Source organism: Oncorhynchus keta, chromosome 34 (genome assembly GCF_023373465.1).
Source record: "Oncorhynchus keta strain PuntledgeMale-10-30-2019 chromosome 34, Oket_V2, whole genome shotgun sequence".
NCBI lineage: Eukaryota > Metazoa > Chordata > Actinopteri > Salmoniformes > Salmonidae > Oncorhynchus > Oncorhynchus keta.
The window spans coordinates 7,246,918-7,269,751 of NC_068454.1; the positions used below are offsets into that span (position 1 = coordinate 7,246,918).

Genomic DNA, 22,834 nt, shown 5'->3' on the forward strand with positions numbered 1-22,834 from the left:
CCTCGTTCAGGGGAACAGTGGGTTAACTGCCTCGTTCAGGGGAACAGTGGGTTAACTGCCTCGTTCAGGGGAACAGTGGGTTAACTGCCTCGTTCAGGGGAACAGTGGGTTAACTGCCTCGTTCAGGGGAACAGTGGGTTAACTGCCTCGTTCAGGGAACAGTGGGTTAACTGCCTCGTTCAGGGGAACAGTGGGTTAACTGCCTCGTTCAGGGGAACAGTGGGTTAACTGCCTCGTTCAGGGAACAGTGGGTTAACTGCCTCGTTCAGGGAACAGTGGGTTAACTGCCTCGTTCAGGGGAACAGTGGGTTAACTGCCTCGTTCAGGGGAACAGTGGGTTAACTGCCTCGTTCAGGGGAACAGTGGGTTAACTGCCTCGTTCAGGGGAACAGTGGGTTAACTGCCTCGTTCAGGGGCAGAACGAACAGATGTTTTACCTTGTCAGCTCGGGGATTCGATCCAGCAACCTTTCGGTTACTAGTCCAACGCTCTAACCACTAGGCTACCGACTGCTCCTTTATCTGCATTAGGTGAAAATAACTGTTTATCTCTCCACCATATTGCTTTGACTTCTCTTGTATTTTCAGAGCAGTTCAAATTTAAAAGAGAAAGAGCCAATGTATTTGCCTCACTACCCAGACTCCTCGCACCGGCCATATGCTACGCCACGCCAACAGACGTTAGTTTCTTCTCCGCAATGAGTCTGGATCCGAGTACCTCCCCCAACGATTTCTAGAATGCAAACCCTTTCTAACCATTCTGATTGGTCCCAGAAACTGATGGATTGGACCAGAGCCAGAACACGTGGGTAAAGCGGCGTTTAGAAAATGTGTCATTGGGTTTTGATACTCTGATTGGTCAGAGATGATCCAATCGCTGATGACTTTGTTTTGTACAACACCCCCTCCTTTTGATGTCAGTTTGACTGAAGTATGTAGCGAACGTCAGAATAGCGGAAGTATTTAGTTTGAGTCGGCGGCCAACCAATAGTATTGATATGGACTGTACTATATTATTGCAGTTTTTTTTTTAAGTATTTAGACATATAGAATTATGTTTTTTTTACCTCATTAAATTGTTAGTTTTTCCCAATTGCTAAAACACAATTATGAAAACTAGGCTGGTTTTATCCAAATACTTAACACAATTCACAAAACCACACACCCAAACTGCAAAATGAAGCACTGTAGCACGCCTCGTCCACATCACAGGCAGCATCTTGTCTCACAGCTGGGTCTGGCCACAACGCCTCGTCCACATCACAGGCAGCATCTTGCCTCACAGCTGGGTCTGGCCACAACGCCTCGTCCACATCACAGGCAGCATCTTGCCTCACAGCTGGGTCTGGCCACAACGCCTCGTCCACATCACAGGCAGCATCTTGTCTCACAGCTGGGTCTGGCCACAACGCCTCGTCCACATCACAGGCAGCATCTTGTCTCACAGCTGGGTCTGGCCACAACGCCTCGTCCACATCACAGGCAGCATCTTGTCTCACAGCTGGGTCTGGCCACAACGCCTCGTCCACATCACAGGCAGCATCTTGTCTCACAGCTGGGTCTGGCCACAACGCCTCGTCCACATCACAGGCAGCATCTTGTCTCACAGCTGGGTCTGGCCACAACGCCTCGTCCACATCACAGGCAGCATCTTGTCTCACAGCTGGGTCTGGCCACAACGCCTCGTCCACATCACAGGCAGCATCTTGTCTCACAGCTGGGTCTGGCCACAACGCCTCGTCCACATCACAGGCAGCATCTTGTCTCACAGCTGGGTCTGGCCACAACGCCTCGTCCACATCACAGGCAATATCTTCCCTTGCCAGACATCGAGGGAAGAAGCGCCTTGAGTGCCTTATCCATCCCTGAATCACGCCCACATCAATCTCATCACATGCCTCTTCCATAGCCTACACGAGAGGCCTGCGCACTAAGGGCTGCCGGTCGTACACCTTCCACCACCATGCTGAAAATAACTCTTCAATGGGGTTTAGAAATGGTCAGTATGGTGGGAGGTATTGCACGAGAAATGGTGGGTGGTCAGCAAACCAGTTTTGGACTGGGGCTGAACGATGAGAGCTCACGTTGTCCCATACTACAACGTACCGGGTTCTTTGATGATCTGCATCATTCATACGCTCTGGTGGTATGAGCATGTTGTGGAGTCTGTCCAGAAATGTGAGAATATGGGCTGTGTTGTATGGTCCAAGGTTGGCATGACGGTGGAGGACACCATGCGTATTGGAGATGGCAGCGCACAGTGTGATGTTCCCACCACGTTGGCCAGGAACATCTATAATGAGGTGGAGGACACCATGCGTATTGGAGATGGCAGGGCACAGTGTGATGTTCCCACCACGTCAGCCAGGAACATCTATAATGAGATGGAGGACACCATGCGTATTGGAGATGGCAGGGCACAGTGTGATGTTCCCACCACGTCAGCCAGGAACATCTATAATGAGATGGAGGACACCATGCGTATTGGAGATGGCAGGGCACAGTGTGATGTTCCCACCACGTCAGCCAGGAACATCTATAATGAGATGGAGGACACCATGCGTATTGGAGATGGCAGGGCACAGTGTGATGTTCCCACCACGTCAGCCAGGAACATCTATAATGAGATGGAGGACACCATGCGTATTGGAGATGGCAGGGCACAGTGTGATGTTCCCACCACGTTGGTCAGGAACATCTATAATGAGATGGAGGACACCATGCGTATTGGAGATGGCAATATGGTGTTATCCAGTACACTGGGAAACAATGTTGTGTGTAGTGTACTGTAGTCAATATGGTGTTATCCAGTACACTGGGTAACAATGTTGTGTGTAGTGTACTGCAGTCAATATGGTGTTATCCAGTACACTGGGAAACAATGTTGTGTGTAGTGTACTGCAGTCAATATGGTGTTATCCAGTACACTGGGAAACAATGTTGTACTTACATCCACATATGATCGTCTGACATCTTTGTTTCTCTGAGAGTTTCTCTCAAACGGCACCTTATAAAGTTGTTTAATTCTGATTTGGTTTCGCTTGAGAATGCGAGCCAATGTGGACAGACTGACTCGTTGAATGTGGTGTTAAATATGGTGTTGTCTTGGATGACATGATCAACTAAGGTTGCTCTGATTTCACTCTCTGTCCAGCCTCTCACATTGTCAGCCCCATGGTTGATGACATGATCAACTAAGGTTGCTCTGATTTCACTCTCTGTCCAGCCTCTCACATTGTCAGCCCCATGGTTGATGACATGATCAACTAAGGTTGCTCTGATTTCACTCTCTGTCAGCAGCCAACTAAGGTTGCTCATTTCATTGTCAGCCCCATGGTTGATGACATGATCAACTAAGGTTGCCCTGATTTCACTCTCTGTCCAGCCTCTCACATTGTCAGCCCCATGGTTGATGACATGATCAACTAAGGTTGCTCTGATTTCACTCTCTGTCCAGCCTCTCACATTGTCAGCCCCATGGTTGATGACATGATCAACTAAGGTTGTTCTGATTTCATTTGAAAGTTGTCTTTGGCCATGAATTCCTCTACCAGCTCTACCCCTACCTCTCACTCTTCCTCCCCCTCTCATTCTCACCCTTCCTCTACATCTCTCTGCAACGGCTTCCATTGTTGTTGTAAAACAAAAGGTGCTCACCTGTGGTCTTTTCATGGTGCTTACTTCCTGATTGAAGTGGTAACAATTAACCATTGAGGTGTTTGGCCAGGTGGCACATGTATTGGCCAATTAGCTCATGTCCTGTCATTTTGAATGGCAGTGTTTTGAAATGGCCAACATGTGACTTTATGTCAGATTGTTGTGTCTTATGCAGAGAACCGTGCATTTAAAACATGTGACTTTATGTCAGATTGTTGTGTCTTATGCAGAGAACCGTGTGCAGTGCATTTAAGAATGCAAAATGTGTGTAAAGCAGAAAATGTGTTTAGACTTTTGGAGACTTGAGAAGAAGGTTTTGCTCTCTGTGTGTCATTTTAAATAATTGTGCTGTGCATGTCGTTTTAGTGTGTTAGCAATGTAAAGTACACATTACCTCGGCGGAGTTCTCAAGTTGCTAACTTGAATGTGAGAGCCATTATCAAAAGTTTAAATTAGGTTTACAAGTACTTTGGGGTTATATTATCAATGTTCACAGACAGCATTAGCCAGTAGTACTAATGCTAACGGGCAAACGTGAAGGGCATCACTGGTCAAGCTATACAATACAGTATTCTGTACTTATTCAGAAGGTCAACATACTTTTTAGTGTTTATGCGATCATCGTAGTAGTACTTGTTTACTTGCTTTTCGCTATACTGTAAGAAACATTTAATCTGTTACATATTCAGGAGAAAGTCGTCCTTTTGAAATCAACGTTTATCTGTAAAATAAATGTAATATTTGTTAACAGCAATTCATTTTTTATAAATCTTATACATTTTTATTTTAATCCTTAATGTTGTATGTAATAAAATATTTTTCTATACCATCCGAACATTTTGTTTTATCGTTTGTTATAAACACAGTTAGGAAACTATTCAGTACAACATTAGAAGCTTTATGTTCCTGACAGATATCCTTCAAACCACAGAAACACAACTACTACAGCAAACACTTCAAAATATTACATCAAAATGGACAGCAAAGAAAAACACTGAGTCTACAAAACATTAGGAACACCTTCCTAATATTGAGTTGCACCCCTCAGATCAGTCAATTCGTCGGGGCATGGCCTCCACATAGTGTCGAAAGCGTTCCACAGGGATGCTGGCCCATGTTGACTCCAATGCTTCCAACAGTTGTGTCAAGTTGGCTGGATGTCCTTTGGGTGGTGGATCATTCTTGACACACACAGGAAACTGTTTGAGCGTGAAAAGCCCAGCAGCGTTGCAGTTCTTGACACTCAAACCGGTGCGCCTGACATCTACTACCATACCCCGTTCAAAAGCACTTAAATATTTTCTCTTGCCCATTCACCATCTGAATGGCACACACACAATGTATGTCCCAAGGTTTAAAAATCCTTCTTTAACCCATCTCCTCCCCTTCATCTACACTGATTGAAGTGGATTTAACAAGTGACATCAATAAGGGATCATAGCTTTAATCTGGATTAACTTGGTCAGTGTGTGTCATGGAAAGAGCAGCTTCCGTTACCTACAGTATCTTATCTTCATTGTCAAGAAAATGATGTTTCAGAGAACATGTTTTGATTTGTTTATCTCTGGTACTAATATTTTGCTCTACTGTAATATCTCTCTCTGGCTGTCCTGTTTAATACCTGTCTCTCTGGCTGTCCTGTTTAATACCTGTCTCTCTGGCTGGTGTCCTGTTTAATACCTGTCTCTCTGGCTGTCCTGTTTAATACCTGTCTCTCTGGCTGTCCTGTTTAATACCTGTCTCTCTGGCTGGTGTCCTGTTTAATACCTGTCTCTCTGGCTGTCTGTTTAATACCTCTGGCTGGTGTCCTGTTTAATACCTGTCTCTCTGGCTGGTGTCCTGTTTAATACCTGTCTCTCTGGCTGGTGTCCTGTTTAATACCTGTCTCTCTGGCTGGTGTCCTGTTTAATACCTGTCTCTCTGGCTGGTGTCTCTCTGGCTTTAATACCTGTCTCTCTGGCTGGTGTCCTGTTTAATACCTGTCTCTCTGGCTGGTGTCCTGTTTAATACCTGTCTCTCTGGCTGGTGTCCTGTTTAATACCTGTCTCTCTGGCTGGTGTCCTGTTTAATACCTGTCTCTGGCTGGTGTCCTGTTTAATACCTGTCTCTCTGGCTGGTGTCCTGTTTAATACCTGTCTCTCTGGCTGTCCTGTTTAATACCTGTCTCTCTGGCTGTCCTGTTTAATACCTGTCTCTCTGGCTGGTGTCCTGTTTAATACCTGTCTCTCTGGCTGGTGTCCTGTTTAATACCTGTCTCTCTGGCTGTCCTGTTTAATACCTGTCTCTCTGGCTGGTGTCCTGTTTAATACCTGTCTCTCTGGCTGGTGTCCTGTTTAATACCTGTCTCTCTGGCTGGTGTCCTGTTTAATACCTGTCTCTCTGGCTGGTGTCCTGTTTAATACCTGTCTCTCTGGCTGGTGTCCTGTTTAATACCTGTCTCTCTGGCTGGTGTCCTGTTTAATACCTGTCTCTCTGGCTGGTGTCCTGTTTAATACCTGTCTCTCTGGCTGGTGTCCTGTTTAATACCTGTCTCTCTGGCTGGTGTCCTGTTTAATACCTGTCTCTCTGGCTGGTGTCCTGTTTAATACCTGTCTATCTGGCTGGTGTCCTGTTTAATACCTGTCTCTCTGGCTGGTGTCCTGTTTAATACCTGTCTCTCTGGCTGGTGTCCTGTTTAATACCCGTCTCTCTGGCTGGTGTCCTGTTTAATACCTGTCTCTCTGGCTGGTGTCCTGTTTAATACCTGTCTCTCTGGCTGGTGTCCTGTTTAATACCTGTCTCTCTGGCTGGTGTCCTGTTTAATACCTGTCTCTCTGGCTGGTGTCCTGTTTAATACCTGTCTCTCTGGCTGGTGTCCTGTTTAATACCTGTCTCTCTGGCTGGTGTCCTGTTTAATACCTATCTCTCTGGCTGGTGTCCTGTTTAATACCTGTCTCTCTGGCTGGTGTCCTGTTTAATACCTGTCTCTCTGGCTGGTGTCCTGTTTAATACCTGTCTCTCTGGCTGTCCTGTTCTGTGTGACTGTCTTATCATGTTATATTGTTTTGTCTGTGTCTCGTCCCTCTCTCTCTATATGTCGATATGTTTCAGTGGTGTGCCTGCCCCCAGTCTTTAGCAACGTGTCCATTGTCTCCTTCAACCTTGAGGACACTCTGACCTGGCTGCCCTGTTCAGGGACTCCTGCCAACACCCACTTCACAGTTCAGAGCCTCAGGTACGCTCTTACTCTTCAGTCCCATGCTTTCCTTTTCCAATCCTTCTCGTGTAGCTGCTGAGTTAAGTGCTTTCCTTTTCCAATCCTTCTCGTGTAGCTGCTGAGTAAGTGCTTTCCTTTTCCGATCCTTCTCGTGTAGCTGCTGAGTAAGTGCTTTCATTTCAGCTGGTTACGTGGTAAAGGCAAAATACTGACTCACTGCAGTCTAGGACAGGCACACCACTGGTAGAAATAGAGAGAAGGGGGGGAAAAAAGTGATTTAATCCATGTAAGGGCTGTAAACGTGAAGAAGGGGTCTGAATACTTTCCGAATGCACTGGATCTCCTTCATTTGGAGGTTGTTGTTGTTTTACAGTGTAGAGATATACGTCAAAAGGTACATATACCCAGAAAAGAAAGCAAGTTCTGAGAATCTGGTCCAAACCCTCTCACATTTTCTTTTGAATAGAACCTGACAATAACACCAGGACTGAGGATGACGAAGTAGATCAGTATTTAGTCTAATATAATAATTACATCCGGTACATTTTTCCTCTCTGAGGGGTTGTTTACCTTGTACTGCAGATGTAGATACGTGTGGGTTTTTTCCCACTACTTCCTCTCACCAGAACACACCCTGTTTGTGTTCACTTCCTCTCACCACCACAAATTCAGGGGGGGGGCTACAACCCACAGGTTCCTAATCTGTTTGGTTCAGGGGAGGGGGCTCATCTCTAACCCACAGGTTCAGGGGAAATCTCAACCCACAAGTTCAGGGGAGGGGGCTCTCTAACCCACAGGTTCAGGGGATTACACCACCAACCCAAATTCAGGGGAGGGGCTAGGGGGGGCTAATAATCTCTAACCCACAGGTTCAGGGGGAGGGGGCTCATCTCTAACCCACAGGTTCAGGGGGAGGGGGCTCATCTCTAACCCACAGGTTCAGGGGGAGGGGGCTCATCTCTAACCCACAGGTTCAGGGGGAGGGGGCTAATCTCTAACCCACAGGTTCAGGGGGAGGGGGCTAATCTCTAACCCACAGGTTCAGGGGGAGGGGGCTAATCTCTAACCCACAGGTTTAGCGGGAGGGGGCTCATCTCCCATCTCTAACCCACAGTTTATTTATCAATAGGGGCGGCAGGTAGCCTAATGTTAGAGCGTTGGGCCAATAACCGAAAGGTTGCTGGATTGAATCCCAGAGCTTACATGGTAAAAATCTGTCGTTCTGAACAAGTCAGTTAACCCACTGGTCCCCGGTAGGCCGTCATTATAAATAAGAATTTGTTGTTGACTGACTTGCCGAGTTAATAAAATCAAAATGTGGTACAGATAGTGAATCTAATACACAACAACAATGAATGAACAAAAGTCATAGGACAAATACTGTATCTCACGGATGGTATTATAGCTACACATGGCTACGAATCAGACCATTATGATGATAACGATCAATGTAGATTACCTATATATGTAGCATAGTAAAACATGGCTATAAACATTAACTATATGAACATTGTGGGTCACCTCTACTGAGGAGCCAGGGCCGGAGTATTGTGTGACCGTGACCCTCAGTCTATCTGAGCTCCACTGTGACTTTACCAGTTCTACCGCAGCCAGCACAGGTAATGTACCAGGACCTAACAGCACAGATCAGACCACAACAGTTAACATTTTACATTATAGCCCCTAAACCCTTGGTGTCTGTCAGTGGTTTTCTATTTTTTTATTTCACATTTATTTAACCAGGTAGGCTAGTTGAGAACACCTTTATTTAACCAGGTAGGCTAGTTGAGAACAAGTTCTCATTTACAACTGCGACCTGGCCAAGATAAAGCATAGCAGTGTGAACAGACAACAACACAGAGTTAGACATGGAGTAAACAATAAACAAGTCAATAACACAGTAGAAAAAAAAGAGTCTATATACATTGTGTGCAAAAGGCATGAGGAGGTAGGTGAATAATTACAATTTTGCAGATTAACACTGGAGTGATAAATGATCAGATGGTCATGTACAGGTACTGGTGTGCAAAAGAGCAGAAAAGTAAATAAATATAAACAGTATGGGGATGAGGTAGGTAAAATGGGTGGGCTATTTACCGATAGACTATGTACAGCTGCAGCGATCGGTTAAGCTGCTAAGATAGCATTTACATTACATTTAAGTCATTTAGCAGACTTACAAATTGGTGCATACACCTTATGACATCCAGTGGAACAGCCACTTGCATCTAAATCTTTTGGGGGGGGGGGGGGGAGAAGGATTACTTACCCTTACTTACCCTATCCTAGGTATTCCATGAAGAGGTGGGGTTTCAGGTGTCTCCGGAAGGTGGTGATTGACTCCGCTGTCCTGGCGTCGTGAGGGAGTTTGTTCCACCATTAGCAGATGTTTGAAGTTGGTGAGGGAGATAAAAGTCTCCAACTTCAGTGATTTTTGCCATTCGTTCCAGTCACAGGCAGCAGAGAACTGGAACGAAAGGCGGCCAAATTAGGTATTGGCTTTAGGGATGATTTACATTTACATTTAAGTCATTTAGCAGTTATCCAGAGCGATACACATACACCTGATCAGTGAGATACACCTGCTGGAGCGCGTGCTACGGGTGGGTGTTGCCATCGTGACCAGTGAACTGAGATAAGGCGGAGCTTTACCTAGCATGGACTTGTAGATGACCTGGAGCCAGTGGGTCTGGCGACGAATATGTAGCGAGGGCCAGCCGACTAGAGCATACAGGTCGCAGTGGTGGGTGGTATAAGGTGCTTTACTAACAAAACGGATGACACTGTGATAAACTGCATCCAGTTTGCTGAGTAGAGTATTGGAAGCTATTTTGTAGATGACATCGCCGAAGTCGAGGATCGGTAGGATAGTCAGTTTTACTAGGGTAAGTTTGGCGGCGTGAGTGAAGGAGGCTTTGTTGCAGAATAGAAAGCTGACTCTAGATTTGATTTTAGATTGGAGCTGTTTGATACGAGTCTGGAAGGAGAGTTTACAGTCTAGCCAGACACCTAGGTACTTGTAGATGTCCACATATTCTAGGTCGGAACCATCCAGGGTGGTGATGCTAGTCGGGCGTGCGGGTGCAGGTAGCGAACGGTTGAAAAGCATGCATTTGGTTTTACTAGCGTTTAAGAGCAGTTGGAGGCCACGGAAGGAGTGTTGTATGGCATTGAAGCTCGTTTGGAGGTTAGATAGCACAGTGTCCAAGGAAGGGCCAGAAGTATAATGATTGGTGTCATCTGCGTAGAGGTGGATCAGGGAATCGCCCGCAGCAAGAGCAACATCATTGATATATACAGAGAAAAGAGTCGGCCCGAGAATTGAACCTTGTGGCACCCCCATAGAGACTGCCAGAGGACCGGACAACATGCCGTCCGATTTGACACACTGAACTCTGTCTGCAAAGTAGTTACCAGTAGAACCAGGCAAGACAGTCATTAGAAAAACCGAGGCTACTGAGTCTGCCGATAAGAATATGGTGATTGACAGAGTCGAAAGCCTTGGCCAGGTCGATGAAGACGGCTGCACAGTACTGTCTTTTATTGATGGCGGTTATGATATCGTTTAGTACCTTGAGCGTATGTAACGGATGTGAAACGGCTAGCTTAGTTAGCGGTGTGCGCTAAATAGCGTTTCAATCGGTTACGTCACTTGCTCTGAGACCTTGAAGTAGTAGTTCCCCTTCCCCTTGCTCTGCAAGGGCCGCGGCTTTTGTGGAGCGATGGGTAACGATGCTTCGTGGGTGACTGTTGTTGATGTGTGCAGAAGGTCCCTGGTTCGCGCCCGGGTATGGGCGAGGGGACGGTTTGAAATTATACTGTTACACGTGGCTGAGGTGCACCCGTGACCGGCTCGGAAACCAGATTGCACAGCGGAGAAGGTACGGTGGGATTCGAGATCAGTGACCTGTTGGTGTGTGGTACTGACCCTTGGTGTCTGTCTATCTCTCAGTGTCTGTGGTACTGACCCTTGGTGTCTGTCTGTCCCTCAGTGTCTGTGGTACCGACTTCAACTGTATATATAAACTCAGCAAAAAAAGAAATGTCCCTCTTTCAGGAGCCTGTCTTTAAACTAAGATGAGTATTTTGATTTCCTGTCACACTCACACAGTCGACTCCTTTCTTTTTGCTGTTAACCCAGGCTGAAAACACTCCTAAAGCACCAGGAATATTCTATATTCCTACCAAACAAAACGAAAATATAAATGTAATAAATATTGTTGTTTGTTTCCCATTATTCCCTGTCTAATTTTGACACCATAAATGACAAACAATGTCGATTTGCGTTTTTCAAATTCGGGAACAATAAATTTGCCTTTTTACGTTTTGACTCAGAAATCAAGGTAACGAATGTAACGTTACAAAGAAGCAAGGTGAAGCAGCAGTTCAGGCAATCTTGCAAGTCAGAACAATACTTGACAAATAAATGTCATTTTTATATTTGAAAAATTACTTGACAAGCAGTAGTCATTTAGTATGAAATGTGGAGTGAAACTATATAGTTATGGCGAAACATCACGTGCCCTGTTTTCTATCAAACTTATCAGGCAATCATTTACTCGAAAAACACCGCTCATTCAATCATAATTTGTCGCAATAAAGTAAGACAAAATAAAGATCCACCCCTAGCGAACGGATACACATTTTGTCGATCTTTTGAAAATGAATATTACATCTGCCGTTTCCATTAAGTTAAAACAAGCCTAAAAGTTTTTTTTCCGACATCGACTAAACTTGGTTCAATGGAAACCTGCCCGGGCTTCTTCTGTATTTATATCACTCAGCTTGGTTTCGCTTCCCCGCAATTCTCCGCCCTTTCAGAAAGTACACAATAAACTCTCAAGAGCGGCCTGAAGCAACTATAGCGGAACATTTCAGTGTCGCTGGACAGCACAGAACATCTCTTGGGCAACATGCAATCTACGGTGTTTACTATCTCGTTTGTCAAACTATTATGCTTAACTTTACATGGAATGACAGGTCAGTATTTCTCTTTCGACTTTACCACAGCATAGTCTTTCCCAACGTGCTGTCAATCGATTGGCTTTGATTGTAGATGAACGTTTTAAACCATTCAATATTTCACGACTGGTTTTTACGAACTTTTTGTTGATGTTGTTGTTGATATTTCGTGATAATTTCACAGTCTATTTTTATAGGCTACATTTATTTAGCACTTATACATTCCATAATCTACTTTTACTGTCACTAGTGGGAACCAATGGAAACACCTCGCATTTTGATGGTCTCTGTTAGATTGTCATACTGATGATGTAGGCTAAATATATACATAGACAATGGCTTAAGGTTTCACATACTATATGTGGTCAAGAGTGTTCATCTCGAGGAAGTGCAATGGGCTTAATTTATCTCTAAAAAATAAATAATAATAAAAACTCTTAATCGGCCAATACATATAAAATCAAATGTTCCTCATCTGACTCAATACCCTTGTGTATCTAAAGCCTGTAATCCCCCTGAATGATGTGTATTTGTCAGTATGTTCAACTGTGTATAACTGTGCTTTTACAGCAGTGTTAGCTGAACTTCCAAGTCCCAGTAACGTCAGAATTACCTCCATCAACATGGGACTAGTGTTGGAGTGGGATCCCCCTCAGAACCACACGGGAACCCTCACCTACAGATCAGAATACAAGTGGTAATATGAACACAACCATACAACACAACCAATTGAGGGTGAACATTTAAATATGGCACACTTCCTGCTGGGAAAGAGGAGAAATGACACACCCACAAGTTGTCGTCCCCAGAAGAATCTGTGTCATACACCCTCACACTCACTCACTCACTCACTCACTCACTCACTCACTCACTCACTCACTCACTCACTCAACTCACTCAACTCACTCAACTCACTCAACTCAACTCAACTCAACTCAACTCAACTCAACTCAACTCAACTCAACTCAACTCAACTCACTCACTCAACTCACTATATCTATAATTTCACTTAAAAAAAAAAAATGTTTTTACACAATACTTGGCAGAGCGGGTTTCAGGCATACAAACAGCGTACATACACTGGTAACAATAGTCTTTTTTTTACCTTTATTTTACTAGGCAAGTCAGTTAAGAACAAATTCTTATTTTCAATGACGGCCTAGGAACAGTGGGTTAACTGCCTGTTCAGGGGCAGAACGACAGATTTGTACCTTGTCAGCTCGGGGATTCGAACTTGCAACCTTTCGGTTACTAGTCCAACGCTCTAACCACTAGGCTACCTGCTGGTTACTAGTCCAACGCTCTAACCACTAGGCTACCTGCTGGACACTGGCCCAACGCTCTAACCACTAGGCTACCTGCTGGTTACTAGGACAACGCTCTAACCACTAGGCTACCTGCTGGTTACTAGTCCAACGCTCTAACCACTAGGCTACCTGCTGGTTACTAGGACAACGCTCTAACCACTAGGCTACCTGCTGGTTACTAGGACAACGCTCTAACCACTAGGCTACCTGCTGGTTACTAGGGCTACCTGCTGGTTACAACGCTCTAACCACTAGGCTACCTGCTGGTTACTAGTCCAACGCTCTAACCACTAGGCTACCTGCTGGTTACTAGTCCAACGCTCTAACCACTAGGCTACCTGCTGGTTACTAGTCCAACGCTCTAACCACTAGGCTACCTGCTGGTTACTAGTCCAACGCTCTAACCACTAGGCTACCTGCTGGTTACTAGTCCAACGCTCTAACCACTAGGCTACCTGCTGGTTACTAGTCCAACGCTCTAACCACTAGGCTACCCTGCCGCCTCTACACTCTAACCACTAGGCTACCCTGCCGCCTCTACACTCTAACCACTAGGCTACCCTGCCGTCTACCGCAATAACAATACAGTGGTGTCTTGTTTTGAACACAGGAAGAGCATCAGGAACAGCTACCGGGTCGTATGTTTGGACACAACTGCCCTATGCTGTGACTTCACCAGACATCTAAACAAATTTGGAGTGTACACTTTCCAAGTGAGGGCAGAACGAGAGGGAGAGACATCTCACTGGGTGGAGACTAAGGAGTTTGTCATGGATGAACACAGTGAGTTCCTAGTTACCCATCTGTAACTTCAATCTACATAAGGATTCCATAACACATTCATAACCTATACCTAAGACATACATGGGCATTTCATAGTATTTTTTTTTGTTGCCGTGCACTACAGATGAGTATGACAGTGTAATAACAGGTACTGTTAAACTAGAGGTCAGGGCAAAGCAGAGTGTATCATTACAGACTGGAGCCTGACAGATTTTGCTCTTTAATGGACCATGGTGATCCGCTAGCAGATGCCATGTCATTTCTTTACCCCTGAGAGGTCGCCACTTCCTTTCGGTCACTTTCTTTCCCATGTCTCTCCGTCTCTCTCCAACAGCCACTTTAGGCCCTCCCAGTGTGACTCTAGTCTCCAGTGGTGCGAACATTGAAGTGAGCATCGAAGACCCAGTGCTCAGGATCTCTGAGTTTAAAGAGATCTACAATCATGCAACCTTTAACCTCACCTACTGGAAGGAGGGCCAGGAGAAGAAGGTATGGTGGCCATTTTACTTTCCATCTGGGATTATACATTTGGAGTGTAATGTCCACTGCCTACAACCAGGGGATCTGAGGAATGAAGAAACAAAGTAAAGCAGTTTGCCTGACCTTTCACATCTGATGTCATAGTGACAGTAGCCAATAAGGAGTATGAGATGCAGGTTTAGGGTCTGAGCACATAAACTACTTTCCATCTGCCACTGGTCAATTTGAGAACCGTAGGGGTGATCATCTGGTGACACATTGAGTACGGTTACATGCACACAATAATGGGATTATTGTAGATAGATTAATATATAATGGGATTATTGTAGATAGATTAATATATAATGGGATTATTGTAGATAGATTAATATATAATGGGATTATTGTAGATAGATTAATATATATTGGGATTATTGTAGATAGATGATTATATATTGGGATTATTGTAGATAGATTTATATATAATGGGATTATTGTAGATAGATGAATATATATTGGGATTATTGTAGATAGATTAATATATAATGGGATTATTGTAGATAGATGAATATATATTGGGATTATTGTAGATAGATTTATATATAATGGGATTATTGTAGATAGATGAATATATAATGGGATTATTGTAGATAGATGAATATATATTGGGATTATTGTAGATAGATGAATATATAATGGGATTATTGTAGATAGATGAATATATATTGGGATTATTGTAGATAGATGAATATATAATGGGATTATTGTAGATAGATTAATATATATTGGGATTATTGTAGATATATTAATATATATTGGGATTATTGTAGATAGATTAATATATATTGGGATTATTGTAGATAGATTAATATATAATGGGATTATTGTAGATAGATTAATATATAATGGGATTATTGTAGATAGATTAATATATAATGGGATTATTGTAGATAGATTAATATATAATGGGATTATTGTAGATAGATTAATATATAATGGGATTATTGTAGATAGATTAATATATAATGGGATTATTGTAGATAGATTAATATATATTGGGATTATTGTAGATAGATTAATATATATTGGGATTATTGTAGATAGATTAATATATAATGGGATTATTGTAGATAGATTAATATATAATGGGATTATTGTAGATAGATTAATATATAATGGGATTATTGTAGATAGATTAATATATAATGGGATTATTGTAGATAGATTAATATATATTGGGATTATTGTAGATAGATTAATATATATTGGGATTATTGTAGATAGATTTATATATAATAGGATTATTGTAGATAGATTAATATATATTGGGATTATTGTAGATAGATTAATATATAATGGGATTATTGTAGATAGATTAATATATATTGGGATTATTGTAGATAGATTAATATAATAGTTTGATATAAAACTTTTACATGCTTTGCAAGAAGGAACAATTTCCCTAATAATCCTCTTTTAACATGGATACATCTGAAATCAGACTACCGGATGGCGCTCTGATAAATGCAGAAAATCGTCAATCAAAAATAATATTATACCACAGCAATCATGTTTATTTTTGGGAAGTATATTTGAGTTTGGACGTATAAAGTTTGGCTAACACTTTTTTTTATTTTAAGGGGGTCCTTATTAGTGGTCCTTATTACAGTGGTCCTTATTAGTGGTCCTTATTACAGTGGTCCTTATTAGTGGTCCTTATTAGTGGTCCTTATTAGTGGTCCTTATTAGTGGTCCTTATTACAGTGGTCCTTATTACAGTGGTCCTTATTACAGTGGTCCTTATTAGTGGTCCTTATTACAGTTGTCCTTATTAGTGGTCCTTATTAGTGGTCCTTATTACAGTGGTCCTTATTACAGTGGTCCTTATTAGTGGTCCTTATTAGTGGTCCTTATTACAGTGGTCCTTATTAGTGGTCCTTATTACAGTGGTCCTTATTACAGTGGTCCTTATAAGTGGTCCTTATAAGTGGTCCTTATTAGTGGTCCTTATTAGTGGTCCTTATTACAGTGATCCTTATTAGTGGTCCTTATTACAGTGGTCCTTATTAGTGGTCCTTATTACAGTGTGTGTAATTACACTTTAACGAGTATTGTAATTCACTGTAACAACCACATGGCAGTAATTGTGGTCTGTAATTACAAAAAAAAGGTGTAACAATGAATGTTTGTTTTCCATGCTTGTGATAAAAGGGCAGGTTGCCCAATACATTCGCCAACTTAGTGTTTAGTTTCTTATCACCTGCGTACAGTTACAACTGTCACAAAGGTTGTGACCCCTCGTCGGTGCGCTGGGTATCCCAATATATTTTTTTATTCAATAGGCTCTGATTATTTAGCCATGAAAGTTCACTGTTGTAAATATATCTCCACTCAATGTTATTGCTAGCGGTTGTCGCCAAAATAAAATGTACCAATCTGGGTTCATTTGGTCATCCCAGATGAGGATAAATACCCTGTTTCAAAGCATATTACATTTAAATGTCTGCCTAAGTACAATGTAATTACTAGGAGTTACACAGGATGTAGATACACTTCATTTGAACTATCTTGGGGTGTACTTACTTGTAACTAATGTAATGTAACTAACTACAGTACATGATCCATACGGACAATCTGGCCCTCCATTTTAAAGCTTCCGGGAAGTTTAATTCCAGAATTCACTTCATTTCTGTACCTTGTTGTGAAGGGAAACTTCCGGAAGCTTTAAAATGAGGGCCGCTCAAGATAAACTTCATTTTATCTAGCTACAGCCTGTGTAAAACCTTAGTAATTACATTGTACTTGGGCAAAACATTAAATGTACTATGCTTTGAAACAATGTTTAAGATAATCAGAGTAAGGTGTTTACATGGCTATTGCATAATGTGCCGGCTGCCAATCAGTTTAATATGAAAGAATTACAATGTGTGTAAAACATACTCATTGCGTGGCGCTCACTGCTTCCTTAATGCTCCTCTATCACCCCCTGCAGGTCAAACGGATGAATGGCATCCAACTGCATGAAGTGGTGTTGGAGCTGGAGCAATGGACCAGGTACTGTTTTCAGGTCTGGGTGGTAACCGAAAGGTTCTTCAAACAAAGCCAGCCCAGCAACGTTACGTGTGAGAGCACCGCTAAGGGTGAGCGCCATCTCTCTCTTTCTTGTCCTTCCCTTTTTTTTACATCTGTAAAGAACACAAATTATGAGTATTAGATTGTTCCCTTTAATGATTCTCTGAGTACAAGTCTACTCTTTGCTCAACTCAATTCTTCGTCCCCGGTGTCCACTTTCCCCAACCCCAAACCGTCTGCAGGCAAGGACAGGCCCTGGGTGATGGCCCTGGGGATGTTTGTGGTGATGGCTGTGTCAGTGCCCCTGGTGGTTCTAGCATTCTGGCACTGCTACAGGGTGGTCAACTTCCTCAGACCCAAGGTCAAGCTGCCTGGACATTTCACAGTGGTCAGTATGGCGCATGATCAGTGTGTTTCAATGACTAATACACTGGGTGTTTCTTTGTGTGTACTAACTGTATCATTTGTTCTTTTGCAAACCCATAAATTACAGGTTCAGGCTGCTGTTTGGGGGAAGAAAATGTAAAAAAAAAAGGACTGTCAATGAGGCTCTGTCTTTGGCTGAGTTCCATGTAATCAGTGTGTCCTGTTATATCTTGACATAATAATGAATGGTTTTAGTCTAATCTCTTGTGGACAGACTGCTTAAACATACATCTGCATCTGTTCTGCCAGTGTAATCGATGTGAAATGGCTAGCTAGTTAGCGGTGGTGCGCGCTAATAGCGTTTCAACCGGTGACGTCACTCGCTCTGAGACCTTAAAGTAGTTGTTCCCCTTGCTCTGCAAGTGCCGTCGCGGCGTTTGTGGCGCGATGTGTAACGATGCTTCGTGGGTTTCAGTTGTCTATGTGTGCAGAGGGTGCGAGCCCGGGTTGGGGCGAGGGGACGGATGAAAGTTAAACTGCTACACCAGTCACATTCTGTTAAAGGTCCCCAAAGTGCACACATCCCTGGGCCGCTCGTCTTTTCAGATCGCTGCAGCTAGCGACTGGAACGATCTGCAACAAACACTCAAACCGGACAGTTTTATCTCAATCTCCTCATTCAAAGACTCAATCATGGACACTCTTACTTACAGTTGTGGCTGCTTTGTGTGATGTATTGTTGTCTCTACCTTCTTACCCTTTGCACTGTTGTCTGTGCCCAACAATGTTTGTACCCTGTTTTGGGCTGCTACTGTGTTGTTGCTACCATGTGGTTGTCATGTGTTGCTGCCATGTGGTTGTCATGTGTTGCTACCATGTTGTTGTCATGTGTTGCTGCCATGCCATGTTGTTGTCTTTAGGTCTCTCTTTATGTAGTTTAGCTCTGTTGTCATGATGTGTGTTTTGTCCTATATTTAATCCCACCCCCCGTCCCCGCAGGAGGCCTTTTGCCTTATGGTAGGCCGTCATTGTAAATAAGAATTGTTCTTACTTGACTTGCCTAGTTAAATAAATAAAATATGACCAAATTTCACGAGGTTTTTGGTTAATTGAGATTAGTCTGAAAGACCTTTAAAGAGATTAGTCTGAAAGACCTTTAAAGAGATTAGTCTGAAAGACCTTTAAAGAGATTAGTTTTAAAGAGATTAGTCTGAAAGACCTTTAAAGAGATTAGTCTGAAAGACCTTTAAAGAGATTAGTCTGAAAGACCTTTAAGGAGATTAGTCTGAAAGGCCTTTAAGGAGATTAGTCTGAAAGACCTTTAAAGAGATTAGTCTGAAAGACCTTTAAAGAGATTAGTTTTAAAGAGATTAATTTTAAAGAGATTAGTCTGAAAGACCTTTAAAGAGATTAGTCTGAAAGACCTTTAAAGAGATTAGTTTTAAAGAGATTAATTTTAAAGAGATTAGTCTGAAAGACCTTTAAAGAGATTAGTCTGAAAGACCTTTAAAGAGATTAGTCTGAAAGACCTTTAAAGAGATTAGTCTGAAAGACCTTTAAAGAGATTAGTCTGAAAGACCTTTAAAGAGATTAGTCTGAAAGACCTTTAAAGAGATTAGTTTTAAAGAGATTAGTTTTAAAGAGATTAGTTTTAAAGAGATTAGTTTTAAAGAGATTAGTCTGAAAGACCTTTAAAGAGATTAGTCTGAAAGACATTTAAAAGAGATTAGTCTGAAAGACATTTAAAAGAGATTAGTCTGAAAGACATTTAAAAGAGATTAGTCTGAAAGACCTTTAAGGAGTTTAGTCTGAAAGACCTTTAAAGAGATTAGTTTTAAAGAGATTAGTTTTAAAGAGATTAGTCTGAAAGACCTTTAAGGAGATTAGTCTGAAAGACCTTTAAAGAGATTAGTCTGAAAGACCTTTAAAGAGATTAGTCTGAAAGACCTTTAAAGAGATTAGTCTGAAAGACCTTTAAAGAGATTAGTCTGAAAGACATTTAAAAGAGATTAGTCTGAAAGACATTTAAAAGAGATTAGTCTGAAAGACATTTAAAAGAGATTAGTCTGAAAGACATTTAAAAGAGATTAGTCTGAAAGACCTTTAAAGAGATTAGTCTGAAAGACCTTTAAAGAGATTAGTCTGAAAGACCTTTAAAGAGATTAGTCTGAAAGACCTTTAAAGAGATTAGTCTGAAAGACCTTTAAAGAGATTAGTCTGAAAGACCTTTAAAGAGATTAGTCTGAAAGGCCTTTAAAGAGATTAGTCTGAAAGACCTTTAAAGAGATTAGTCTGAAAGACCTTTAAAGAGATTAGTCTGAAAGACCTTTAAAGAGATTAGTTTTAAAGAGATTAGTTTTAAAGAGATTAGTTTTAAAGAGATTAGTCTGAAAGACCTTTAAAGAGATTAGTCTGAAAGGCCTTTGAGGATATTAGTCTGAAAGACCTTTAAAGAGATTAGTCTGAAAGACCTTTAAGGAGATTAGTCTGAAAGACCTTTAAAGAGATTAGTCTGAAAGACCTTTAAAGAGATTAGTCTGAAAGACCTTTAAAAGAGATTAGTCTGAAAGACCTTTAAAGAGATTAGTCTGAAAGACCTTTAAAGAGATTAGTCTGAAAGACCTTTAAAGAGATTAGTCTGAAAGACCTTTAAGGAGATTAGTCTGAAAGACCTTTAAAGAGATTAGTCTGAAAGACCTTTAAAGAGATTAGTCTGAAAGACCTTTAAGAGATTAGTCTGAAAGACCTTTAAAGAGATTAGTCTGAAAGACCTTTAAGGAGATTAGTCTGAAAGACCTTTAAAGAGATTAGTCTGAAAGACATTTAAAGAGATTAGCTTGGTGTTGCAGTGATGCCGTGACAAAACTAAATTCCCCTTTAAGGCGTCCTCATGCTTCCCATCCGAAACAGTTCAGAACAGTTTGTGTATATATTATGACAACATTTTGTAACTTTTTCGTTCGGTTTAGTCTTCGGTCAAGAGTTGTTGTTTTTTTGGCTCTTTGTGCGCACAGGATTTTTTTCTCGCGGCAAGCCGAAGTTGGTAGCCTTACACACCTTGTCTGTGATTGGTCAACAGTAGGGATTCTTGAATTAAGTGTTTATTGTCTTTCAACAAGAGACAAATCATGCACATTTTTTAACTTGAGAAATTCTGCACCAAAGATCTTAGATGTAAAATTGCGTGACTAAGATCTCTTCTGCAAAAAAAAATGTCAAAATTAATGTTAGATTTCTCGAGTTATATTAGATTCATTCTGTCTATTAATTCTAGAATTCTATTTAGATAGACAAACAGTACTATTGTTTTTTTGTTCCAGTTTTTTAAGTGAATATCTTTTAATTAAGGGAGTATGCGAGCACACTAATTCGGTTTTCAAGCTGATGCCTTTAGTGTGACCACAGTCTCCTCTCCCCTCCCCACCCCATGCAGTACCTGTTGGATCCTCAGTGCTCCTCCATCCTGGCCTTGCAGAGCAGCCCCCAGCCTGATGAGGTGTACCATGAGGTCAGCATCATGCCTGCGGGGACAGAGACAGAGAGAGAGAGCGCCCTCTGGTGGACAGAACATAAAGCACATAACCAGACTGACTGACAATACAAAGAAAGGCAGTGTTCGAGGGCATCAACACCGCGACTGACATGCCGATCTATAAATAATATTAAGTTGTTGTTTATGATGCAAGGTGATTGGTTGATCAGTCAGTCTCGACTCGCCTTTAATGTCGGCTGCACCCAATCACAAAGATCTTGAAGTGGATGGGGAAGATATGGGTGAAAGACTGATGTGAGGAAGAAACGAAGACATCAATGGATGGCAGAGAAGAGGACGTATCTCTTAGTGAGAAATAATAGTCTAACTGCCATCGGGGATTTAGTTATTTAATTATCCCTGTGATGAAATTCTAAGAGAGATAATTTAGTGTAATGCAGGTGTCATCTACGAGATTCAGCTGCAGGCCCGATTTTTATCTCTTGGGGGTTCGGAAAAAATAATTTGTGATCGTGTGCAAATTAGCCGCAAGAACCCAAACAAATATATTTGACTGAAACAATCATTTCAGACCTTTTTTCCATTTGTATACGATCACATGTTTCTATGATGCCTAAAATCACTACGAGCTGACTTCCTGCTGTGAAAAATAAAATAAAACATTTGACTGAGAACTTGGGGGCGAATATAACCACTGCCAGTTAGGGAACCCTGGTGTAATGTGTATGATAATGATCAATAATGCCTTTTATTCATTATTGGCCTTGGTACACTGGCATTTTATGATATGATGAGTGTAGGGCAATGGAATGGTGACCCACTATTCCACCAGAGAGAGTTCTCATTATGAGCTGACTGATACGACACACTCCAAATCATTTTATGGAAAATGGCGTTTTTGTATTTAGCTTGTGACACAGCAGTCAAGACATCATGACATCATCATGACATCATCAGCAATGGGTCTACAATGGATTCTGAAAGTATTCAGCCCCCTTGACTTTTTCCTCATTTTGTTGCATTACAGCCTTATTCTAAAATGTATTAAAAATATATATTTAAAAAATCCTCATCAATCTACACACTTTGTATTTGTATTTATAATGGATCCCCATTAGTTCCTGCCAAGACTCTTCCTGGGGTTTATAATGGATCCCCATTAGCTGCTGCCAAGACTCTTCCTGGGGTTTATAATGGATCCCCATTAGTTCCTGCCAAGACTCTTCCTGGGGTTTATAATGGATCCCCATTAGTTCCTGCCAAGACTCTTCCTGGGGTTTATAATGGATCCCCATTAGTTCCTGCCAAGACTCTTCCTGGGGTTTATAATGGATCCCCATTAGTTCCTGCCAAGACTCTTCCTGGGGTTTATAATGGATCCCTATTAGTTCCTGCCAAGACAGCAGCTACTCTTCCTGGGGTTTATAATGGATCCCTATTAGTTCCTGCCAAGACTCTTCCTGGGGTTTATAATGGATCCCCATTAGTTCCTTCATGACAGCAGCTACTCTTCCTGGGGTTTATTATGGAACCCCATTAG

General features: G+C 42.0%; 1 protein-coding gene, 3 long non-coding RNA genes and 1 pseudogene across 7 annotated transcripts; 2 read left to right on the forward strand and 3 right to left on the reverse strand.

Moving 5' to 3' along the window:
- The first annotated feature begins 239 nt into the window (after positions 1-239).
- Positions 240-4,491, forward strand: LOC127914960 (uncharacterized). 2 transcript variants are annotated; one of them, XR_008089609.1, is made up of 2 exons: positions 240-3,270; positions 3,430-4,491. XR_008089609.1 is itself a non-coding variant. In XM_052492818.1 (2 exons), the coding sequence occupies exon 1, from the start codon at positions 2,072-2,074 to the stop codon at positions 2,789-2,791; it is 720 nt and encodes a 239-aa protein (XP_052348778.1). In that variant the 5' UTR covers positions 241-2,071; the 3' UTR covers positions 2,792-3,270; positions 3,358-4,491. The 2 variants fall into 2 exon arrangements, 1 of the variants encoding a protein (XP_052348778.1); XM_052492818.1 differs by having other exon boundaries at positions 241-3,270; positions 3,358-4,491.
- A 121-nt stretch (positions 4,492-4,612) lies between these two features.
- LOC118375698 (uncharacterized) lies at positions 4,613-7,493 on the reverse strand. Of its 2 annotated transcripts, XR_008089610.1 has the most exons (4): positions 7,423-7,493; positions 6,338-7,092; positions 5,636-5,934; positions 4,613-5,392 (listed from the first exon to the last, which is right to left on the reverse strand). It is a non-coding gene; the product is annotated as an uncharacterized LOC118375698 (long non-coding RNA). The 2 variants fall into 2 exon arrangements; XR_008089611.1 differs by lacking the exon at positions 7,423-7,493 and having other exon boundaries at positions 5,758-5,934; positions 6,338-7,384.
- Positions 7,494-11,388: 3,895 nt separating this feature from the next.
- LOC118375697 (interleukin-10 receptor subunit beta-like) lies at positions 11,389-22,366 on the forward strand (annotated as a pseudogene). Its single transcript, XR_008089612.1, has 7 exons — positions 11,389-11,832; positions 12,385-12,511; positions 13,732-13,904; positions 14,239-14,393; positions 17,356-17,503; positions 17,678-17,823; positions 21,235-22,366. The product of XR_008089612.1 is annotated as an interleukin-10 receptor subunit beta-like (transcript).
- Positions 12,531-13,719, reverse strand: LOC127914962 (uncharacterized). Its single transcript, XR_008089614.1, has 3 exons — positions 13,382-13,719; positions 13,212-13,328; positions 12,531-13,094 (listed from the first exon to the last, which is right to left on the reverse strand). It is a non-coding gene; the product is annotated as an uncharacterized LOC127914962 (long non-coding RNA).
- LOC127914961 (uncharacterized) lies at positions 18,551-21,228 on the reverse strand. The gene is made up of 6 exons (XR_008089613.1): positions 20,548-21,228; positions 20,374-20,498; positions 20,248-20,297; positions 19,674-19,748; positions 19,121-19,405; positions 18,551-19,020 (listed from the first exon to the last, which is right to left on the reverse strand). It is a non-coding gene; the product is annotated as an uncharacterized LOC127914961 (long non-coding RNA).
- Positions 22,367-22,834: the final 468 nt, after the last annotated feature.

Excerpts from the sequence above, each read along its gene's own strand:
- LOC127914960 (XM_052492818.1), top strand. The coding sequence starts at position 2,072 with ATGAGAGCTCACGTTGTCCCATACTACAACGTACCGGGTTCTTTGATG.